Source organism: Carettochelys insculpta, chromosome 2 (assembly GCF_033958435.1).
Source record: "Carettochelys insculpta isolate YL-2023 chromosome 2, ASM3395843v1, whole genome shotgun sequence".
NCBI classification, from domain to species: Eukaryota; Metazoa; Chordata; order Testudines; family Carettochelyidae; genus Carettochelys; species Carettochelys insculpta.
The window spans coordinates 122,122,563-122,141,388 of NC_134138.1; the positions used below are offsets into that span (position 1 = coordinate 122,122,563).

The 18,826-nt window shown below is 46.2% G+C and overlaps 1 protein-coding gene across 3 annotated transcripts in view; it reads right to left on the bottom strand.

Moving 5' to 3' along the window:
- Positions 1-18,370, bottom strand: part of NUP153 (nucleoporin 153) — a 63,273-nt gene extending 44,903 nt beyond the window's left edge. For 2 of the 3 annotated variants that reach the window (XM_074987656.1, XM_074987654.1), the window contains exon 1: positions 18,252-18,359. In XM_074987656.1, the coding sequence (XP_074843757.1) occupies positions 18,252-18,359 (108 nt within the window). Of the gene's footprint in view, positions 1-18,251 lie in introns of all 3 variants that reach the window. The other variant, XM_074987655.1, reaches the window with a different exon arrangement.
- Between the last annotated feature and the right edge of the window lie 456 nt (positions 18,371-18,826).

The following is an 18,826-nucleotide window of genomic DNA, read 5'->3' on the forward strand; positions in this document are numbered from 1 at the left end:
GCTTTTTTGTGTGTGGACACACTCTTTTGAAAGAAGTTTTTTTTTCAGAAGAGATCTTCCAGAAGAACTTCTTTTCAAGGATTGCTGCAGAGTAGATGTAGCCTGACTGTGTCATCTAACTTCCCAGAACTTCCTAAGTGGCTTCAGCATCATAGCATAGTCTACAGTAGGAAAATTATTTATTGCTTACCACTGGTGTCAGCAGTTGGCTTGTTTTTGTTTATTCTCTAGACAAATGACTTAAACAGAATTTGCATAAGACAGATACTCTTCAAGAATCAGTACTCTATTGATGGCTTTTGCTCCCTTCCTTACAACGGACTGAATTGAGATATGATAGGGCTATTGTGATTCAAACCCTGAACTTGTCAATCCTATTATGCATTCATCTCCTCTTGTTCACAGGAGTCCTCCCCATTGGTGAAGACACAAACTTACACCCACACCAAACAGAAAAGATTCTCCCATTAGCACAACAATTCTTCCAATAACCCAGTAGTGTCTATTCTGGGGATTAGGTGAGCATAGCTAGATCTCTGAAAGGTGTGGCAGTATTTTCTCAAAGAGACATAGACGTGTAAATTAGCCTTAGGTTTGAAATTTGCACATCTAGAACCCTTATTAAGGGGCAACAATTTGTTAAGTTTGGGTGGTGAAATGGGAAATCTTAGAGTAAGGTAAGAAACTGAAAAACATCATCTTTATTATGCCCAGCAGCCAGCTATAATTTTTTAGCATGGCTCAACAAAACCCTGTCAACTTTTAAGCATCATACAATGGTTTTATCTACAGTAGAAGAGATAGGACCAACGTCCATTTTGGGTAGCAACAAATTATTTTTAATTATTTTAGTCAGGGCTCAAGAGTTTTAAAATGTATATTTTGTTTAATCCTGCTATGTTGCTGTCTCACCACTTTGATAAATACAAGGATTGCCACTTGGGCAATTTGCTTAAAGGAAATTGTAAGTGCCCCACCAAAAAGACAGGTTACTCACCGTAGTAACGGTGTTCTTCGAGATGTGTCCCCATGGGTGCTCCACAATAGGTGTCGGGCTCGCCCGGCGCCGCAGATCGGATCTTCCAAGCAGTTTCTGCCGGACCGCGCATGCGCCGGTGCGCGCCGCTCCCTTGCGCGCTCCTGGCCATGTGCGCGATCTGGTCCCCGCCAGTTCCTTGACCAACCGCCTCGGATGCTCCTGCAAAACACTAAACAGAGATCCGAAGCGGGGAGGATGGGCGGGTAGCGGAGCACCCACGGGGACACATCTCGAAGAACCACCGTTACTACGGTGAGTAACTTTTCTTTCTTCTTCGAGTGTCCCCGTGGGTGCTCCACAATAGGTGACTACCCAGCAGTAACCCAAGATAGGAGGTGGGTAATCGGATTATGTGCAGCTTGTCCCCGAGAGGACCGCTGCAGAGAGACGGGTATCCTCTTGGAATACCCTGTGAAGGGCGTAATGTTTGGCGAAGGTGTCATAGGATGACCAGGTCGCCACTCTGCAAATGTCTTTTAGCGCAACGCCCTTGAAAAAGGCTGTTGATGCCGTCACCACCCTAGTGGAATGAGCCCTGGGAGTGGCCAGTAAAGGAGTCTTTTTGAGTTCGTAGCACATTTTTATGCAGGATACGATGTGCTTCGAGATTCTCTGCGAAGAGAGACCTTCTCCTTTCGATTTGGGAGCGAGAGAGACTAGGAGTCTATCCGTTTTCCGGAAGGACTTGGTCCTGTCTACATAGAAGGCTAGCGCCCTCCTCACGTCCAGGAGGTGTAGGCGCGCCTCTTTCTTAGAGTTATGAGGCTTTGGATAAAATGAGGGTAAAACAATAGGTTCGTTAATGTGAAACTCAGAAGAAACTTTGGGAACGAAGGTTGGATGCAGCCGTATGGTTACCGCCTCCTTGGAAAAAACAGTGCAGGGTGGCGTTGCCATAACTGCCGAAAGCTTGCTCATCCTGCGAGCTGACATGATTGCGAGAAGAAAGGTCGTCTTTATCGTAAGGAGGCGGAGGGAAACCGTGGCCAAGGGCTCGAACGGTGGTCCCGTTAGCACATTAAGCACCAGGTCCAAGTTCCATGAAGGTGGAAGCGGTTTCCGAAGGGGGTATAGGTTTACCAACCCTTTGAGGAACCTGGTAACCATGGGATGGGCGAACACCGTGTGCCCTTCCTCTTCGTGTCTGAACACCGAAATGGCGGCAAGGTGGACCTTTAAAGAGGATAGTGAGAGTCCTCCTCTCTTGAGGTCCATTAAATACTCTAATATGCCAGTTATAGGCACCGAAAAGGGGGCTAGCCGTTTGGTAGAACACCATGTCGTGAAGCGAGTCCATTTCTGCCTGTAGGTCTTCCTGGTGGAAGTCCTCCTGCTACTTTCTAGGACTTGCTGCACTTCCTCCGTACATGTGCTCTCTATGGAGCTGAGCCATGGATTAACCACGCTTGTAGTCACAGGCCTTGGGGGTGCGGATGCACTATGTACCCCTGGGCTTGCGTGAGCAGATCCGGTGCCACCGGAAGGGGCATCAGTGGACGGTCCGACATGCGCAGGAGTAGGGGGAACCATTGCTGTTGATCCCACGTTGGGACTATCAGGATCATTCGGGCTCCTTCCCTCCTGGCTTTCTGCAAGACTTTGTGGATGAGCACTGTGGGAGGAAAAGCGTAAAGCAGGGGGCCCCTCCACGAGATCGTGAACGCGTCCCCCAGGAACCCCCGTCCCAGTCCTGCCCTGGAGCAGAATCGTGGGCACTTCTTGTTGTGTTGAGTGGCAAACAGGTCTATCTGGGGAAAACCCCATGCGTGGAAAATCGGTCATAGCAGATCGGGATGGATCTGCCACTCGTGCGTGAGTGCAAAACGCCTGCTCAGCTGGTCTGCCTTCACATTGTGAGTGCCTGGTAAGTATGAGGCTTTCAAGATTATATTGTTGGCGATGCACCAGTTCCATAACTGGACTGCTTTCGCACATAAGGCACGGGACCGAGCTCCTCCTTGCCGATTTATATAAAACATGGTGGAAGTATTGTCTGTACTGATCCCGACAACTTTGCCTTGTATATGGTCTCGAAAGTGTCTGCAGGCGTTGAACACTGCTCTGAGCTCCAGTATATTTATGTGCAGTGACTGCTCCGTGGAGGACCACAGCCCTTGAGTCACCTCTTTGCCCATGTGTGCTCCCCACCCTATGAGGGAGGCATCTGTAGTAAGAAAAACCAATATTTGTGGTTGGTGGAAGGGTACCCCTGTTAGCAAGTTCTTGGGGTTTACCCACCATTGCAGGGATTTGCGCACCTCTGCTGTGGGTGACACCACCCTGTGAACGGTGTGTGCTGCCGGTATGTACACGCTCGCCAGCCAGTGCTGCATGCTGTGCATGTGTAACCTGGCGTTCTGTACTACGAACGTCGCCGCTGCCATGTGGCCCAGCAGCTGTAAGCACGTCAGGACCGGCACCGTAGGGCTGAAGGTGATGACCTGCACGAGGGAGCCGATGGCCCAAAAGCGAGTCTCTGGTAGATACACTCTCACTGTAATAGAATTTATGCGTGCCCCTATGAACTCTATGTCCTGTGTGGGGTCTCTCTTTGATTTTGCCAGATTGATAACCAGGCCGAGCGAAGAGAATGTGCCTGCTGTGACACGTATCATGCGTAGTACCTCCTCCTTCGAGGCCCCTTTGAGTAGGCAGTCGTCCAGATACGGGAATATAAATACACCCTGTCTGTGCAGGTAGGCTGACACCACTGCCAAGGTCTTGGTGAAGACTCTGGGGGCCGAGGAAAGGCCAAACGGTAGGACCTTGTATTGAAAATGTTCTTTGCCTACCATGAACCAGAGGAATCGCCGGTGAGCCGGATGGATAGTTATGTGAAAATACGCGTCTTGTAAATCGAGGGCTGCGAACCAATCTCCATCGTCCAGTGCCGTAAGGATGGAGGCGATTGTGATCATCCGAAAGCGTTGCTTGCGCAGGTACCGGTTGAGGCCTCGAAGATCTCAGATGGGCCTCCAGCCTCCTGTCTTTTTCTCCATGAGGAAGTACCTCGAGTAGAACCCTTTTCCTTGTAGTTGCTCCGGCACTCTTTCCACTGCCCCTATGAGCATGAGATGCTCTACCTCCTGCTTGAGCCTCGCTACGTGGGAGGCCTCCTGGAGGTCATGGCGGTGGGAGCGACTGGAAGGGAATGACGTACCCCGTGGCTATGATCTCCAGCACCCATTTGTCTGTGGTGATCCTTTGCCACTGGTCGTAGAATGGTCAGAGGCGATGGTGGAATAGCCGCTTCGGATGACCTTCTGCGATGGCAGTGATGGCGCAGCCCTGGATCTGTGTGTCAAACTTGTGGCCTTTGGCCCTGCCCCGAGGATGCACAGCTCTGTTGGGAACGTCGCCTGGGGAGTTCTGTACTGCTGGTGCTGTTGATGTCGCCCGTGCTCGTAACCCCTGTGGTACTGGGGACGCTGTTGCTGGTACTGGTACCGTCTTTGTTGAGGGTAGTACTTTTTCTTTCTGCATGGAGGGGTGTAAATCCCCAGGGTCCTAAGGGTGGCTCTTGAATCTTTACTGGAATGAAGGACCGAGTCAGTTGATTCAGCAAACAGCTTCTGCGAGTCGAAGGGAAGATCGACTATCTTTGCCTGCAGATCCCTCGGTATACCCGAAGTCTGGAGCCAGGACTCCCTTCGCATCACCACTGCCGCAGCTGTGGAATGTGCTGCTGTGTCCGCAACATCCAGGGCAATCTGAACTCCCGTCCTCGAGGCCGCATAGCCTTCTTGCACGATGGCCTTGAGCACCGGTTTCTTGTCCTCTGGAAGCGAGTCTATGAGGGAGGTTAACCTAGTGTAGTTGTCGAAATTATGGTTCGCTAAATGCGCTGCGTAATCTGCCATTCGCAACAGTAGAGCAGAGGAGGAGTAGACCTTTCTGCCGAACAGCTCTAGCTTCTTGGCATCTTTGTCTGTTCCCCCTGTCTTGAATTGAGATGTCTTTGATCTTTGTTGCGATGACTCCACCACCAAGGAATTTGGTTGTGGGTGGCTGAACAGGAACTCCATGCCCTTCGCCGGCACAAAGTATTTCTTGTCCGCTCTCTTGTGGACAGGCGGGATAGTCGCAGGGGTCTGCCATATCATAGTGGCGGACTCCAAGATTGCTTCATCAAGCGTTATTGCTATTTTGGAGGAGGCCGGAGGTCTCAGATTTTTGAGGAGCTTATGGTGTTTCTCTTGCACCTCTGCTGTCTGGATGCCTTGCGTGAAGGCCACCCTTTTAAACAGCTCTTGAAACTGTTTGAGATCGTCCGGAGGATGGACGTCCCCCGGGGCCGTAGCCTCGTTCGGGGAGGAGAGCGAGGAACCACTAGGGTACGCCTCTCTGGACCCTTCCGGTTCCTGTTGGTGATGGTACATCCTCTCGCTGGAAGCTTGCAAGGGAAAATCTCGGGGTTCCATAACCAGTTCCCCCTGAGATACTTGAGTCTCTGTCCCCGTTCGCGATTGCCCTTGGGGATACGGGACCGTCTGTGGGGATCTTTCCCTGGTAGATTGCCGGTGGTGTCTATGCCCCGCGTGATAGGGGCGACCATGGCAGTATAGACACTGTTCTTGGGAAGGTGACCTAGACCACTCCCTTGGTGCATACCCTCTGCGTCTGGGGGAGCGAGATCGTCGAGAGATCTGGGACACTGGAGAGAGCGATTTGTGATAGTATTCCAGTGGCTCAAACCCCAGGAAGGGTGAAGGTGGTCCCAGCCAGGGCGAGGCTGGTTGTAAAAATGGAGACAGGGGCTCTGGGTAGGCTAGGGGGGACCCCTGCCTTCTGGTTGGAGTCTGCAGCATAAGCGGAGGCCTGAGAGAAAGCAACTCTGCAGCCCTGTCTGGAGAGGGGCTGCGGTGCCTCGTTTTGTGTGCAGCCTTCTCCCTCCCTTGAGGAGGTAACTCCGCCCCCTGACGTGTAGGGGATCTCGGCCCCGTCCACGCCGTGCTCGGCACGCTCATGGGCGGTGCCGCACGGGCGGTGTCCTCTGGTGCCTGCGGGCTGCGTGCCTGCGCGCTCTGCACCGCCGGTTCCCCGGGGGTCGGTGCCACTGCTTGCGGTGCCGCCGGTAGTGGCGCTTGTTTAGCCGCCGCCCTGCCTGCGGTGCAAGGCGGCTGTTTGATTATCGGAGGCTGAGCCGCCACCACGTGGCTCTCCGTGCCACCGCCGATCAGCTGTTGCTGTGGCTGGGGGCTGCACGCTCCTCCCGTCCCACTCGCTGTTGCTGCCGGCAGGGATCGGGCTGGGGAGGCTTTCCTCCGTTTTTGAGCTGATGGGGTGAGGGAGGCGGCTTTCCTTTTATGGGCCCCAGAGGGTCCCTCCTGCTGTGGCCGCTCCGGCACGTCTGGCTGGAGGGCCTTGTCGAAGAGCAGCATTTTAAGCCGCATCTCCCTGTCCTTCCTTGCTCTGGCTGTTAATTTTGCACAGAAGGAGCATTTCTGCGTGACATGGGACTCCCCCAGGCACCTTATGCAGAGACTGTGCCCATCAGACGCTGGCATTGCCTCTCGGCAGGACTCACATTTCTTGAATCCTGAAGAGGACATTGTTGGTGAGTCTTTCAGTTGTTAATGGGGTACTTAGCACCTTCTCTGTGCTGTTTTCCCCCTCTCCGATGGCCTGCCACGGCAGGAGGGCTAATGGCCCTAGGCTCCTGGCCTCCGGTGTTCCGCTTGTTACTAGGACTGGACTGAATGCCGTCCCGCTTGTTGTTTCTTTTTTTTTTTCTGAAAATAACAACTGGCTAACTTAACAGTAGCCTAAGAACTTGAAAACTTTAAAGAAAAAACAGTTAAAGCCATTGAATACGCTAACTTGGCCGTAGCCTAGTCGGATTCCATCTGCAGCCGACGGCGGTTAAGAGGAACTGGCGGGGACTGGATCGCGCACGTGGCCAGGAGCGCGCAAGGGAGCGGCGCGCACCGGCGCATGCGCGGTCCGGCAGAAACTGCTTGGAAGATCCGATCTGCGGCGCCGGGCGAGCCCGACACCTATTGTGGAGCACCCACGGGGACACTCGAAGAAGAACACAAGTTCCTCTAAAGATCTACTGTGCATTAGGGATAAGAAAAATCTGTGGTTGAACGAATGGTAGATTCTGCTGTTTCATCATGGTTGCCTACAACTTCTGATTCGTCATACAGTGTTTTGCACACTCTGATCTGTTAAAAATGTGAAGGACTGTTCTACATTATAAAAACTGTACTAGTGTAACTAAATGGATATAAAATTGATCCAGTTACATCAGAGTAAATCCCTCCTATATATATACACAACTGAACCAGTTTAAAACTTTGTTTCTACCAGTTTAGCTTAAATTAGCTTAAGCTAAACAGCTAAATGATTGAAAATGGGTTACGTGAATCTATATTGGTGATTTACACATGTGGGTGGAGCTTGCATAACAGACCACACTTGAGTTTCTTTTATGCTGGCAAAGATGAAGATGCCCCAGTATGTTTCTCACCTATATGGAAGAGGGATGCACTGAAACAGCAGCAAAGGTAGTAAATAACAGCTTTCCTGTTCTGTTCATTTCAATGAAGTGTGAACACAGAAACCAAATTGAAACTATTTAAGTGCAAGCATGATCAGTCACAAGCATTTTCTCTCCCTTTAACAAAAAAAAAAAAAAAAACCCACCAAAATTTAATGTTAAGGCAATGTTAGGACCACAAAGTAAAAATCAAAAATGTATACCAAATGTGGGCAAGATAATGTCACTAATACTGACAGTCACTTCTCTACTTATTTATATATGCTTAAGATTTCATTAGCAGCTTACTTATTTTAATTAACACAGACTGTGCACACTAGAAGCCATAAGGTACATCACTGACTGTGAAGATTTAGGACAATGCTCCTTTATTTCCTATATTTTCACCTCAGATGCTAGTTATGCCATTTAATGTACTACTGGAACGCAAATCAGGACTTGCCTGCAATAGAAAAGTTCTATCAGTTTAATTAAATCTATTATAAACTAATCTAGTTAATACAGTGCAACTCATTAATATAGAAACACTTAAAGCAGTGTGACCCTTATTTACCAGGTTAAGATCAAAATTATGCTAGGGTTCAATCAATTTAAGTACACGGATATCAGAGATCTGCACTAACATAATTTGGTTTGTTTTTTTTTAAATACAGCGTAGTTTTAATGTAAACCAGGCTCCAACACCATAGTGATGGTTTCAGGGGAAAACACACCTGGGATGGAATGTGTTACGTGTATACATTCTTCACATTGTACAGGTTGAACTCTCTAATATGGCACCCCTGGGACCTGAGCAGTGCCGAACAAGCAAAATTGCTGGACCATTTGTCTAGCACATTGCCAACACTTCTACTGTTTATTGTGCTCTTAGAAAAAAATTAGGGGGTAAACAACAGTACAGAACACTGAGAGCCAGGACTAGTGGTTGTAAAATAAATGAACGTTATGGGACCACGGGAGACTTGGCCACACCCATTATCATGCAGCTAACTAAAATATTGCTGGATTATGGATGTTGCCAGATGAGAGTGTTCTGAATTAGAGAGGTTCAATACGTACAAAGAATCTTCACGTCAACACCATAGCCCACAGCAAAGAATTTGCATAAGACAAACTGAAGAGTGATTCACTAAAGAAACCAACAGCTTGTATAGAGAGAGAGAGAGAGCCATGTTAGTCTGTATTCTATAAAAACAAAAAAGCAGGCATGTAGCACGTTCAAGACTAACATTCATGTAGTTAATGGATCTCCATTCCAAAGGGCTGAATGTAGTGCTTGCATGTTGAATAGTGACAGAGAAAGAGCCGTACATAGCTTGTTTATACTTTGTGAAGAATATGGAGTTAACATTAGTCTTAAAGAACCACAAATTGTATGGGGGGGGGGGGGGGGGATTTCAAATTATGCTTTATCCACGTATTTTTGAAAAAGCCTATAGTATTCCGTAACGCTTACTGCTACCAAACCATCAGTACATTTACAGAACTGAGCTGAGCCAACCCAAATATTTTGAAAAAAATATCTTTGTGCTTTGGAACACAAGAGTAACTTGTTATTTTAAAGTTCAAGAATTAGGTAATTGAACAGCCTACTTCCTGTTCAAGATCCAGGTAGACATATTAACATTTTTATTTCAGGTTGGAAGAAGCAGCTAACATCTTACTCCTACTAATTTCTAAACACACGCGCGTGCACACACACACACACACACAGAGAACAAGACTTCAACCCGTATTTTTAAATCAGCTTACAGATTCACTGGTTTGGGTGACTTAGGGGACTGACAATGGGATACAGAGCCTTTCACTGCTAGGCCACTTGTTCAAGTCCAGTTAAGACTGACAGCAAGAAATTCGCTGCTTGGGGAGCCTACGTTTTTCTTCACCAATTAACTTGTGTTACAACAGAACATACTGAGCTATATGGGATCACAATGTATAAAAGTTGTTCACATTTTTTCATAGCTTATCTTGGAAAAAAATCGGCATTGAGACTAAATACAGAAATAATTCCTCAGTTTGTGCACTATCTTAAAGTTATGTACTAATGAGTCAAAAATTAAAAAGTTAAATACAAGACAGGATTCCTGCCAAATAGCATATTGGAATCATGGTGGATAAAATAGATTTTTTTTTAAAAAAAAAGATCAATAAAAACACTCAAGGTTTTCATTTAAAAGAGTTATAATTAAATCTCAACACAAATATGCCACACCCTATACTTACACGGTCAGAAAAGTGAATTAATGGCTCTAATCTGTCCAGACAATGGGCCAGCAACCAAAATAGGAAGAGCCATTTTTTCAAATTAGGTAAAAAACTCAGTAATTCAAGAGTGTCAATGTGTGTGAATAAGAGACAGTCCTTAATAAATAATGTCAAAGCATACTTTTTGAAACTACTATTTTAAGAACAGTGCTTGCACAATGATTTGTAATGTGATACATTTACTGCAGGATGTTCGGAAACTTTTTACATATTCATTTCCTCACACTTCACATATATGTCTGTACCACTATCTTCCTGACTTTCACTCCCAAATCTACTTTAATTATGCCAATTTTACTTCATGTTTCATTTGTTTTCTTTCTTAAAATGCATGTTGCCCCTCATACCAGGAATGCTGCAAGCATCCTTTTCAAAATTAAGATTTTATTAGCAATACAATCAAAACACAGATACAGAATCATGTGCCACAATGCACCGTACATATTAAAGGGGGCCTTATCCAACTTTTCGACATCACATTTTTCTATGCAGATAAGAGTTGGGCTCATTGATGGGCTTTTAGACTTTTTTTTAAACTTTGCAATTAAAGTGCCAGGAGTCACAAAGAAGTCCTTAAAGAGCTGCATGCAGCTCAGGAGCCATAGGTTGCAGACCCCGGTCCAGCCTAACCACTAGTTCTTGGTTCGTGAAAGCTCTGGGCTTTCAATTTTTGTTTACCGAGAAGACTAAAACTTAACATGTCAAAGAAAGACTGTTTTTATGATAGGAGATCCTGGCCAAGCACAGCAGAACTACTTAAGACGTTGTCTTAAAGACAGTGACAATATAAAGGGAAGAACAGATAGCATAGAAAGGAACAGTGGAGTGGACTAGAAAGAAAAAGGGAAGACATTATTCAGCATGCGTGCACACGAGCACACACACAGAGCTTCCTTTATTCCCTCACACTTTTGCTGCAAAAATCTCTCATGGCTTCTAGACAGACAGACCAACCTGCTCTCTGGGAATATTTTGAAAAAAAATTGTTTCTTAGGTGAAAAAGGAAAAAAAAATGTGTCAAGTGTAAGCAGCGCAAGAAGATGAAGGGCCTAGTTGCAAAAGTGAAATAATTCACTTTGCAATGCATCATTTTTCAAGACTCCCTCTATGCCTTTTAGGATAAGTGTGATTTGACAAGTAAATTCCCAAGCTGCTTGGATGTCACTATAAAAAATTTAGCTTAGCTAATCTGTACAGCTTGTTTAACTAGGTTTAGTATCTATCACTCATATATACAATACAGAAAACTGCAGTAAAAGAAACCTAGAGTTGCCATTTGCAACTTATCAGATTTTCCCATTTTACGTTACATAATATATGCCCCTTATTTTGAAACATCATGGCCACAGACCATAATGGTGAAGCCATAAGTTTCCCTATTTTACTTCAGCATAACTCTTCTCTTCCCAGAGAACTTCACTCTGTACTTGTTTCTCAAAAAACTGAAGTGTCAGTGCATTCAACGGTGGTTACTCCAAAATTAAGTGCACTTAACCACAGTCAGTCTTAGCTTTTTTGGTAACCTGATTTATATCAATGACTTTTTTTTTTTTGGTGACTTAAACCACCTTGATTCAAATCATTCCATCCTGTCTGGAACACTCAGCATAATTACTACTTATATAATACCAGTGACCACAATGGTGTATAACATTTTATAAAATGTAGTACAGACCTGAGATTCTCAACCTTTCATAGCAGATGGTGTCTTAACAGATGACTTTTACTGGAGACCACTTTGTCCTCCTGTGTCAGGAGTATTCCAGAATGCCTCCCTTTCACAATTTGCAGCTGCACAATGTGTGTGCATGAAATACATTATCAAAAACATTATGAAAAAAAAACTTAGGTTCCATGTGATCCACCAGCTGAATAAATAGAACACTTTAAACTATGTGATCTCACAACTCTCTTTGAGTCAGCAGTGGTCCACTGACCACTTTCAGAAAGAGTAGTATAGACAAACACACATGCGCCTACTATGAAAAACTCTAATGCACTAAAGTGACGGACGCACTACATAGCGGGATGTGAACATTCCGGTTTGAAGGAGAGAAGTACTTTTCTCCATTACAAACTTTATTCTTCCATTGGGAATGAAAGAACCCAAGCCCTGAGACAGAGCTGAAGCATACACCACTAAGAACTGGTATGTACCTACAATCTTCTCTACATTTGTGCTGGAACTAAAAGCTAATATGAATTCCCTGGTCAACACATTCTAATGAAATAAGTTACAATTGTTTCACAAAACTATGCTAAGCGAGTGAGTTGAGAGATGAAAATGGGTAAAAATATACCCACTCTACATTAATATTTCCAGTAACGTGGGCACAACTGCTAGGCTAAATATGACAACTGCTAAAACATCAGTTTAGACAGAAGCTCAGGAATAGGAGTTTTTTTTATGCTGACAGTGGAAACTGTTCCAATACCTGCTAATAAGAATCATAACTAAACATGTTCTTGATAACATGGTTGCCCCTTTATATATAGTTGGTACTTTTGATAAAACATGAGCTGAAATGAATTATGGTCCAATTCTTGAAAGAAAAACTTTTAAAGCCTCTTATTGTTCAGTTTCTTTCATTAGCCTACTACTGAACTAAAACAGAGAAACACAAAATACTCAAACATTATTCTTACACTTAAAAAAGTCTCATTCATGGGGAAAAAAATCAAATTTATACTGTTGGCTGCAAAATTCTAAAAGTTATGCCTAACCATGACAATTTTTTCCTTCCTAAGATGATTCTTTCAGCAGCAGACAATCAGAGGTTCCTCACAGAACAAGGTAGTTAGTTCAGATATTTCCTTTGGTTCCTGAATTTCATTTCGTTCAGGCTACTTCTAGACTGCAGGTCTCTCAGAAGAGATCTGCCAGTTGGAAGCATTCTGTTGACATCCCTGCACAGCTCCTTCAACGAGGAAGAAGGGATGCCTCAACACAGGGGTTTCTTCTGACCTCTGGCCCCGTGTAGATGGGCCAAATGTCGGAAAAACCTCTCCTGAAGGAGCTGTCGGCAAAAGACACACAAATGCGTTGTGCAATTTTCATACCTTTTGTCAACAGGTCTTGGTAATCTACACATAGCCTCAAATGCACAACCTCCAACAGGTTAGAATTAGGAACTGTTTCATGTGTGTGAAAAACTAGTGATTTAAAGCACTGGTACCATTAGGGCCAGAAAAAGTAACTGCTCTGCACAGACAGATCCCAGCACTGAGCCTCAATGGCTTTAGTGGGGTACCACAAGCTCAAAGCTATTTGATGATCAGCATCTGGGAGAAAGAGGGAAGCTATATCATTAACTACATCAATGTAGTTGCATTGGTGCAGGGGTCAGCAACCAAAATAGGAAGAAGGGCCATTTTTTCAAATTTGGTAAAAAAACTCAATAATTCAAGAGCTGTAGTGTGTGTGAATACAAGACAGTCCTTAATAAATAACCTCAAGCCATACTTTTTGTAACTCCTATTTTAAGAGCACTGCTCACACAATGATTTGTAATGTGATACATGTTTACCGTAGGACATTCACAAACTTTTACATATTCCATTACCTCACACTGTGTGTGTGTGTGTTTGTACCGTCATATTCTCAACTTTTACTCCCCAAACCACTTTAATTATGCCAATTTTACTTCACGTTTCATTTCAGTTTTCTTTCTTAAAATGCATGTTGCTCTTCACAGCAGGAATGCTGCAAGCTTCCTTTTCCTCTTCAAAATCAAGATTTATTAGCAAAAGAATCATGTCCCACAATGCACTGAACATATTAAAGGACGAGTTATCCAATGTTTTGAGATCACATATCATTTGCTATTTAGATATGAGCTGGGCTCACTGCTGGGCGTTTAGACATTCACCATTTATCGAAAATATAATCAGATGGTTTTTTGCTTTTTGTTTTAAACCTTGCAATTATAGTGTCAGGAGCCACGAAGAAGTCTAAGGAGCCACAGGTTGCAGACCCCTGCATTTATGTAACCCCCTTGTGGAAACACATTAAATCAGTGCAGCTTACCCTGGTTTCAAACATAGGCAAGCCAGTGCACAGAAAGAAACAAATCCTTAAAACTTCAGGTGACATTTCTGTGATTAAAACCACTATTATGAACCTCAAAATGAACAAAGAAGGTGGTGAAAGGCTTTAAAAATATCTAGACAGTAAAAACTGACAACCAAACATGGAAAAAATAAACTCTGCTTTCACAGACTTTATAATTTTTGCTCAACTGAATAAAAGCCACAGAATATTACTCCTCCTTGAGAATAAAAACAATCTGTTTTCCTCTAGCATGGGTTGTTTTGGCAAATGAATGAATTATGATTTATTAAGAAATCTTCCAGAATACCCCATCGTAAAATTAAGAATGGCACAACATTAGTGATGGCAACATACAGTTGCTAAAGCAGAGGTCTCAAACTTGTGACCTGGAGGCCATCTGCAGGCTCAAGAAGTTCTACCACTTGGCCCCAATATGGCTGCTAGCACAGGAGTTCCTGCAGCCTCAAAGAGTCCGTAACCTTGCCCTAAATCCAGCCTACGGATGTTAACTTGTAACCGGTTAGCCTCATGCTAAACAGATGAGGCTGACCAGTTACAGTGAACTGGTGGGGGTTAGAGCAGCCTCCTGGCTGCAGCAGGCAAGAAGTTGCTGAAGACCCACAGAGCCTACTGCAAGTCTGGGGCACTCCAGCACAGCCAGAACAACTCTGGTCCCTGGCAACTCAGGTAAACTGCAGGCAGCATAGCCTGGCCGGAGCACACCCTGTTCGCAGCAGGGAGGCTGCTCCAGACCAGAAGGGATGGAGTGGCCTCCGCAGCTGCCACTCACCCGTCAATCGATTAACCAGTTAAACAAAGTTTAACCAGTTAACTAATTAAACAGGATATAGATCCCTAGTCCAGCCCCGACTCCGCTCAGAATCTGCCTCTGCCCATCTCTCTCCACTGCTTCCTTCAAGCCCCTTCCACCAAGGAATCTGGTCTCGGAGATTACAGGGTGGCCTTGTGTGGGACAGAAGTCAGGTCCCCCACACACTCACAGTGGTGGTGGGAGCTGTGGGAAAGTAGAGCAGTGCAGCAGCCTCGACCCCATTGTCATCTCCCAGGCTAGTCCAGTGACACTGCTTCTCCATGGTAGCTGGAAGTGGAGCATCCCAGCCTCAGTGCAAACGGGCTTGAGAGATGGTAGTGGAGAGGAGCAGGGTTCCACTCTTAAGATGAATATGATGGGGGGCCAAACCCTGCTAATGGCCTCAGCCCACCCAGGGCCCCACAAGCTAACCTGAGTTTGGGGGACTATGCTATCTATTGGATGGCTGGGGTGGCCACAGTGAAGCCCACCAAAGCACAGGGCCTGGGGCTGCTGTGCCAAACTATCCTATGGATGAGACAGCATTGCACACACTTCCTCTTCACCATAGTGAAGTGCAGAGAGCAGCCAGAAGCTGCTCTAGCTCCACTATGCTACTGGTGGTGTCGCTGGGAGCCCCCATGGGGGTTACCACCCAGGGACAGGGGACATGGTGGGGGGCGGAGATTGGGGGAACTTGTGGAGATCCCTTCCCTCAGAGCTGTGCAAGGGAGGATACCCACTGGCCCAATCAGAGGATCTCAGAACTGGCACTGACCTTAAGGTAAATGGAGTTTGAGATCACCATCCTAATAATTAAAAATACTAGTTTATTTTCTCTCTTTAATTTAAGATCCAACCCAAACACACACACAAAAGTTAGCTTACTCTCCCAAGCAGTCCCACTCAAACAAACAGGACTTCTCATGGTAGTGCAAGTTCCATAACTATGCATCTGAAAGATGTGGTGCCTACACATTAATAAACCTTACTATGCATTATTAATAATTGGAAACATTGGCATGTTATGTCCAATTAGCAGATCTCCACTAATACACCTCTATATGGTCACTAACTGACTGTGTTGACAAAAAAAAGCATGAAACCAAGCTTAGGCACTCTCAGTTATTACAGAACTTTTTAAAAAAAATAAAACACCAAATCAATTAATCACTGACTGTGGTGGTTGGTGTGATACATGTGGTTGGTTCTTTTTAGAAAGAATACAGAAAGGCACATACTTCAAGTAATAATGTTCACAAACACATGCTTAATTCAGAACCTATCCAAATGAACCCATTGGAAACATATAAAGGTAACACAATTGGTGCATTCAGATTGGAGTCCGTGGTTGGTAGTTAAACCCTTCCAGCCATTGCCTTCAAAGTCACCCCTAGATAATAGTGATCAATACATTCATCACATGCCATTTCAATGCTTTTACACAAATTCTTCAATATTAGGGGCATTAAAATGGTTAACCGGTTAAACCACGATGCTTAACCAGTTAACTGATTTAACCTAGGTCCAGCGCCACGGCTCTTCTAGCTCAGTGTGGCTGACCATCACCAGAGTTAACTGGCCAAGATCAGTTAGCAGTATAACAGTAAGCCCCATGCTTACTGGTAAACTATTGAACATTCCTATTCTATCCTACACTTTGAGATAAAGAAGCTAGTTGTTATTGTTCAGATGCCATTAAACTACTATCTCCTAAACAGTAGTTCTGAAAGAGAGGACGGCAAACAGGTTTGAGGGGCTCTACCAAGCAGGGATACCATTAAATTCACTGTGACCTGAAGCAAGAAGCCAAAACTGACAGTTCAAATCCCCACCTCCCAGACATTATTAAATCTGGGCAACTTAGCTTTACAGGTCCTGCTGCTCCATGAGAAGCTGGGCAACTATCCTGCTTGCTATCCCCCAATACCGGCCCTGGCTTTTATATGGGAACAAAAACAAAAAGCAAACCACAACACAGTTGTTGAGACATAGGTGGGCCATGGAATTTATACAGCAGGTGAAGGAGACCTCAAAGAAAAAGGTTGACTACCCACGTGCTGGCACTTCAAGGATAGATGCTGAACGGTATTACCCAATTGTACATATATACTTATGTCTATATAAAAATGACAATTCCTTTGTATTATTCTCAGATATGAGATTTCTTCCCTTTATATGCAGTTAGATCATAACTGAACTTCCTAGCTTGTCAGGTTACTTGTTAAATAATTTAGTAAATACATTCAACAAATCACAAACACTTTCCCAATAGTATGCATACAAAAATACCACACACAGATGAGATTTCTACAATACATATGATACCTAAGGATCTTAAAACTCCTAGAAACAAACATCATAGTAACAAAGGATCTATTTGCCTGTCCACCAGTAACCCCACCTATTTTCTGGATTTGTGCTAGTCTCAAAATGCACAGCAGTCAAGTACTGTGATATATAAACAAGTTATTATGTTACATATCCATTTCTGCAATAGTTTTAAAAATGAATTAAGAGTTTTTAATATTGTTATTACTTATGTTATCATCCACTGTGCGCCAGCAGAGATATATGGAATGACCGTGCTAGAAAAAAATTACAGTGACATGTTGAAGCTTATGAACAAGTATGTTACTGAAATTACCATAAGAGCAACTAACCACAAACTTCCCCTACAAAGTGATTTGTAAGATATTTTGAAATTTGTAACTAAAAATTAAAGAATTGGCTAGTTTGATCTTAGAGATGTTGAAATCTCAAAATTCACTATGTTCTAACTAAATAGCTGCTTAAGATAATGTCAATTCAGAGATTTCTCCTGATTGTGTATTATGTTTACCTAGAAAGTGAACCCAAATTATTCCTGCTGGTGGATAAACACCTTTCGGCAACCTGAGTTGGCAAGCAACCAGTAAGCTGGACAACATAGAAAAAGAAGATTGTAGCAAGAGCATAGCTACACCACCCCAAAAGGTAAGAAGTATTACAAGGTGGGCACAACGTTTACATCCTGAGAAAATCTGCAGCCTACATCAGCTCGTCTGCGTGACAGGAAACACACTCCAGATTTTTCCTTCCGATGCTTTTATTTGCCCCCACCCACACACCCCGTCAAAGACGAGGCAAACGGAGACGGGGTTAACTCACACATGGCACCAACTGCTGAACACGTTTCCTCTTCCCTCCCACGACCCCTCCCTGCCTCACCGAAAAGAGGCAGGAAATCCCTTACTCCCCTGCTGCACACACCCCGCGCGCTCCCGAGGAAAATCCCGCAGACACCTCCCCCGCTGCCCACGAGGAAGCCCCCGCAGAGGCACGCCAACCCCAGCCCAGGGGAAAGCTCCCCCCGCGTAGGAACCCCCCAACCACGCTTGCCCCTACACCCGCTCGAGGCCCCTCACCGCTCGGCCAGCCCGATCCTCCCTCCACGCGGCCCCCCGGCACCACATGGGTCTCCATCCCCGTGATCCCCCGCCCGGCCCGGCGGCTCTCAGCCCCCGCAGGCCGCCGTGAGTCAGAGCCCCCGGCCTCGGCCTGGCACAGCGGCGCGGCCCGCCCCATCCCGGCCTCTCACCTGCTTGTTTCGAGGGTAGGGCTTCGAGGCGCCCAGGTGGTACCGCCGGGTCCGGATCTTCCCCCCTCCGCCGCCGCCGCCGCCGCCGCCTCCCCCGCCCGAGGCCATGCTGGGATCCAGCCCCCAGTCGCTCCCCTTCCCTCCCCCCCGCGGCCCGGCCCGGCCCGGCCCGGCCCGGCCCGGCCGCGCCGCGCCGCCCGCTCCCGCCCGCCCTCTGTGCTGTCACAGTCTCTATGGAGATGCCCCCGCCACGCGCCGCAGGGCCTGTCTCGCGGGCTGCGGGGCCTCACGCGCCTGCAGCTGCCGGCTCCGTCCCGCCCGCGCCGCGGCCGAGTCCGTGCACCCCTCCCCCCCGCGTCCGACCAACCACAGAGCGCCCGCCCGGGCAGGGCGCGTCACTAACTCGCGCTAAGGGATGCGTCATCCTGCTGCGACTTTCCCAGCGGCTAGCGCGCCCTACCTCGCATGCACATGGGAAGTGTAGTTTGGGTAAGGGGTGGGCGGGGCAGAGGAGGTCCCCAGGTTCGGGCCATTGGCTGTTTTCCCTGCGCCAATCGCAGCGTGCATCGAGGATT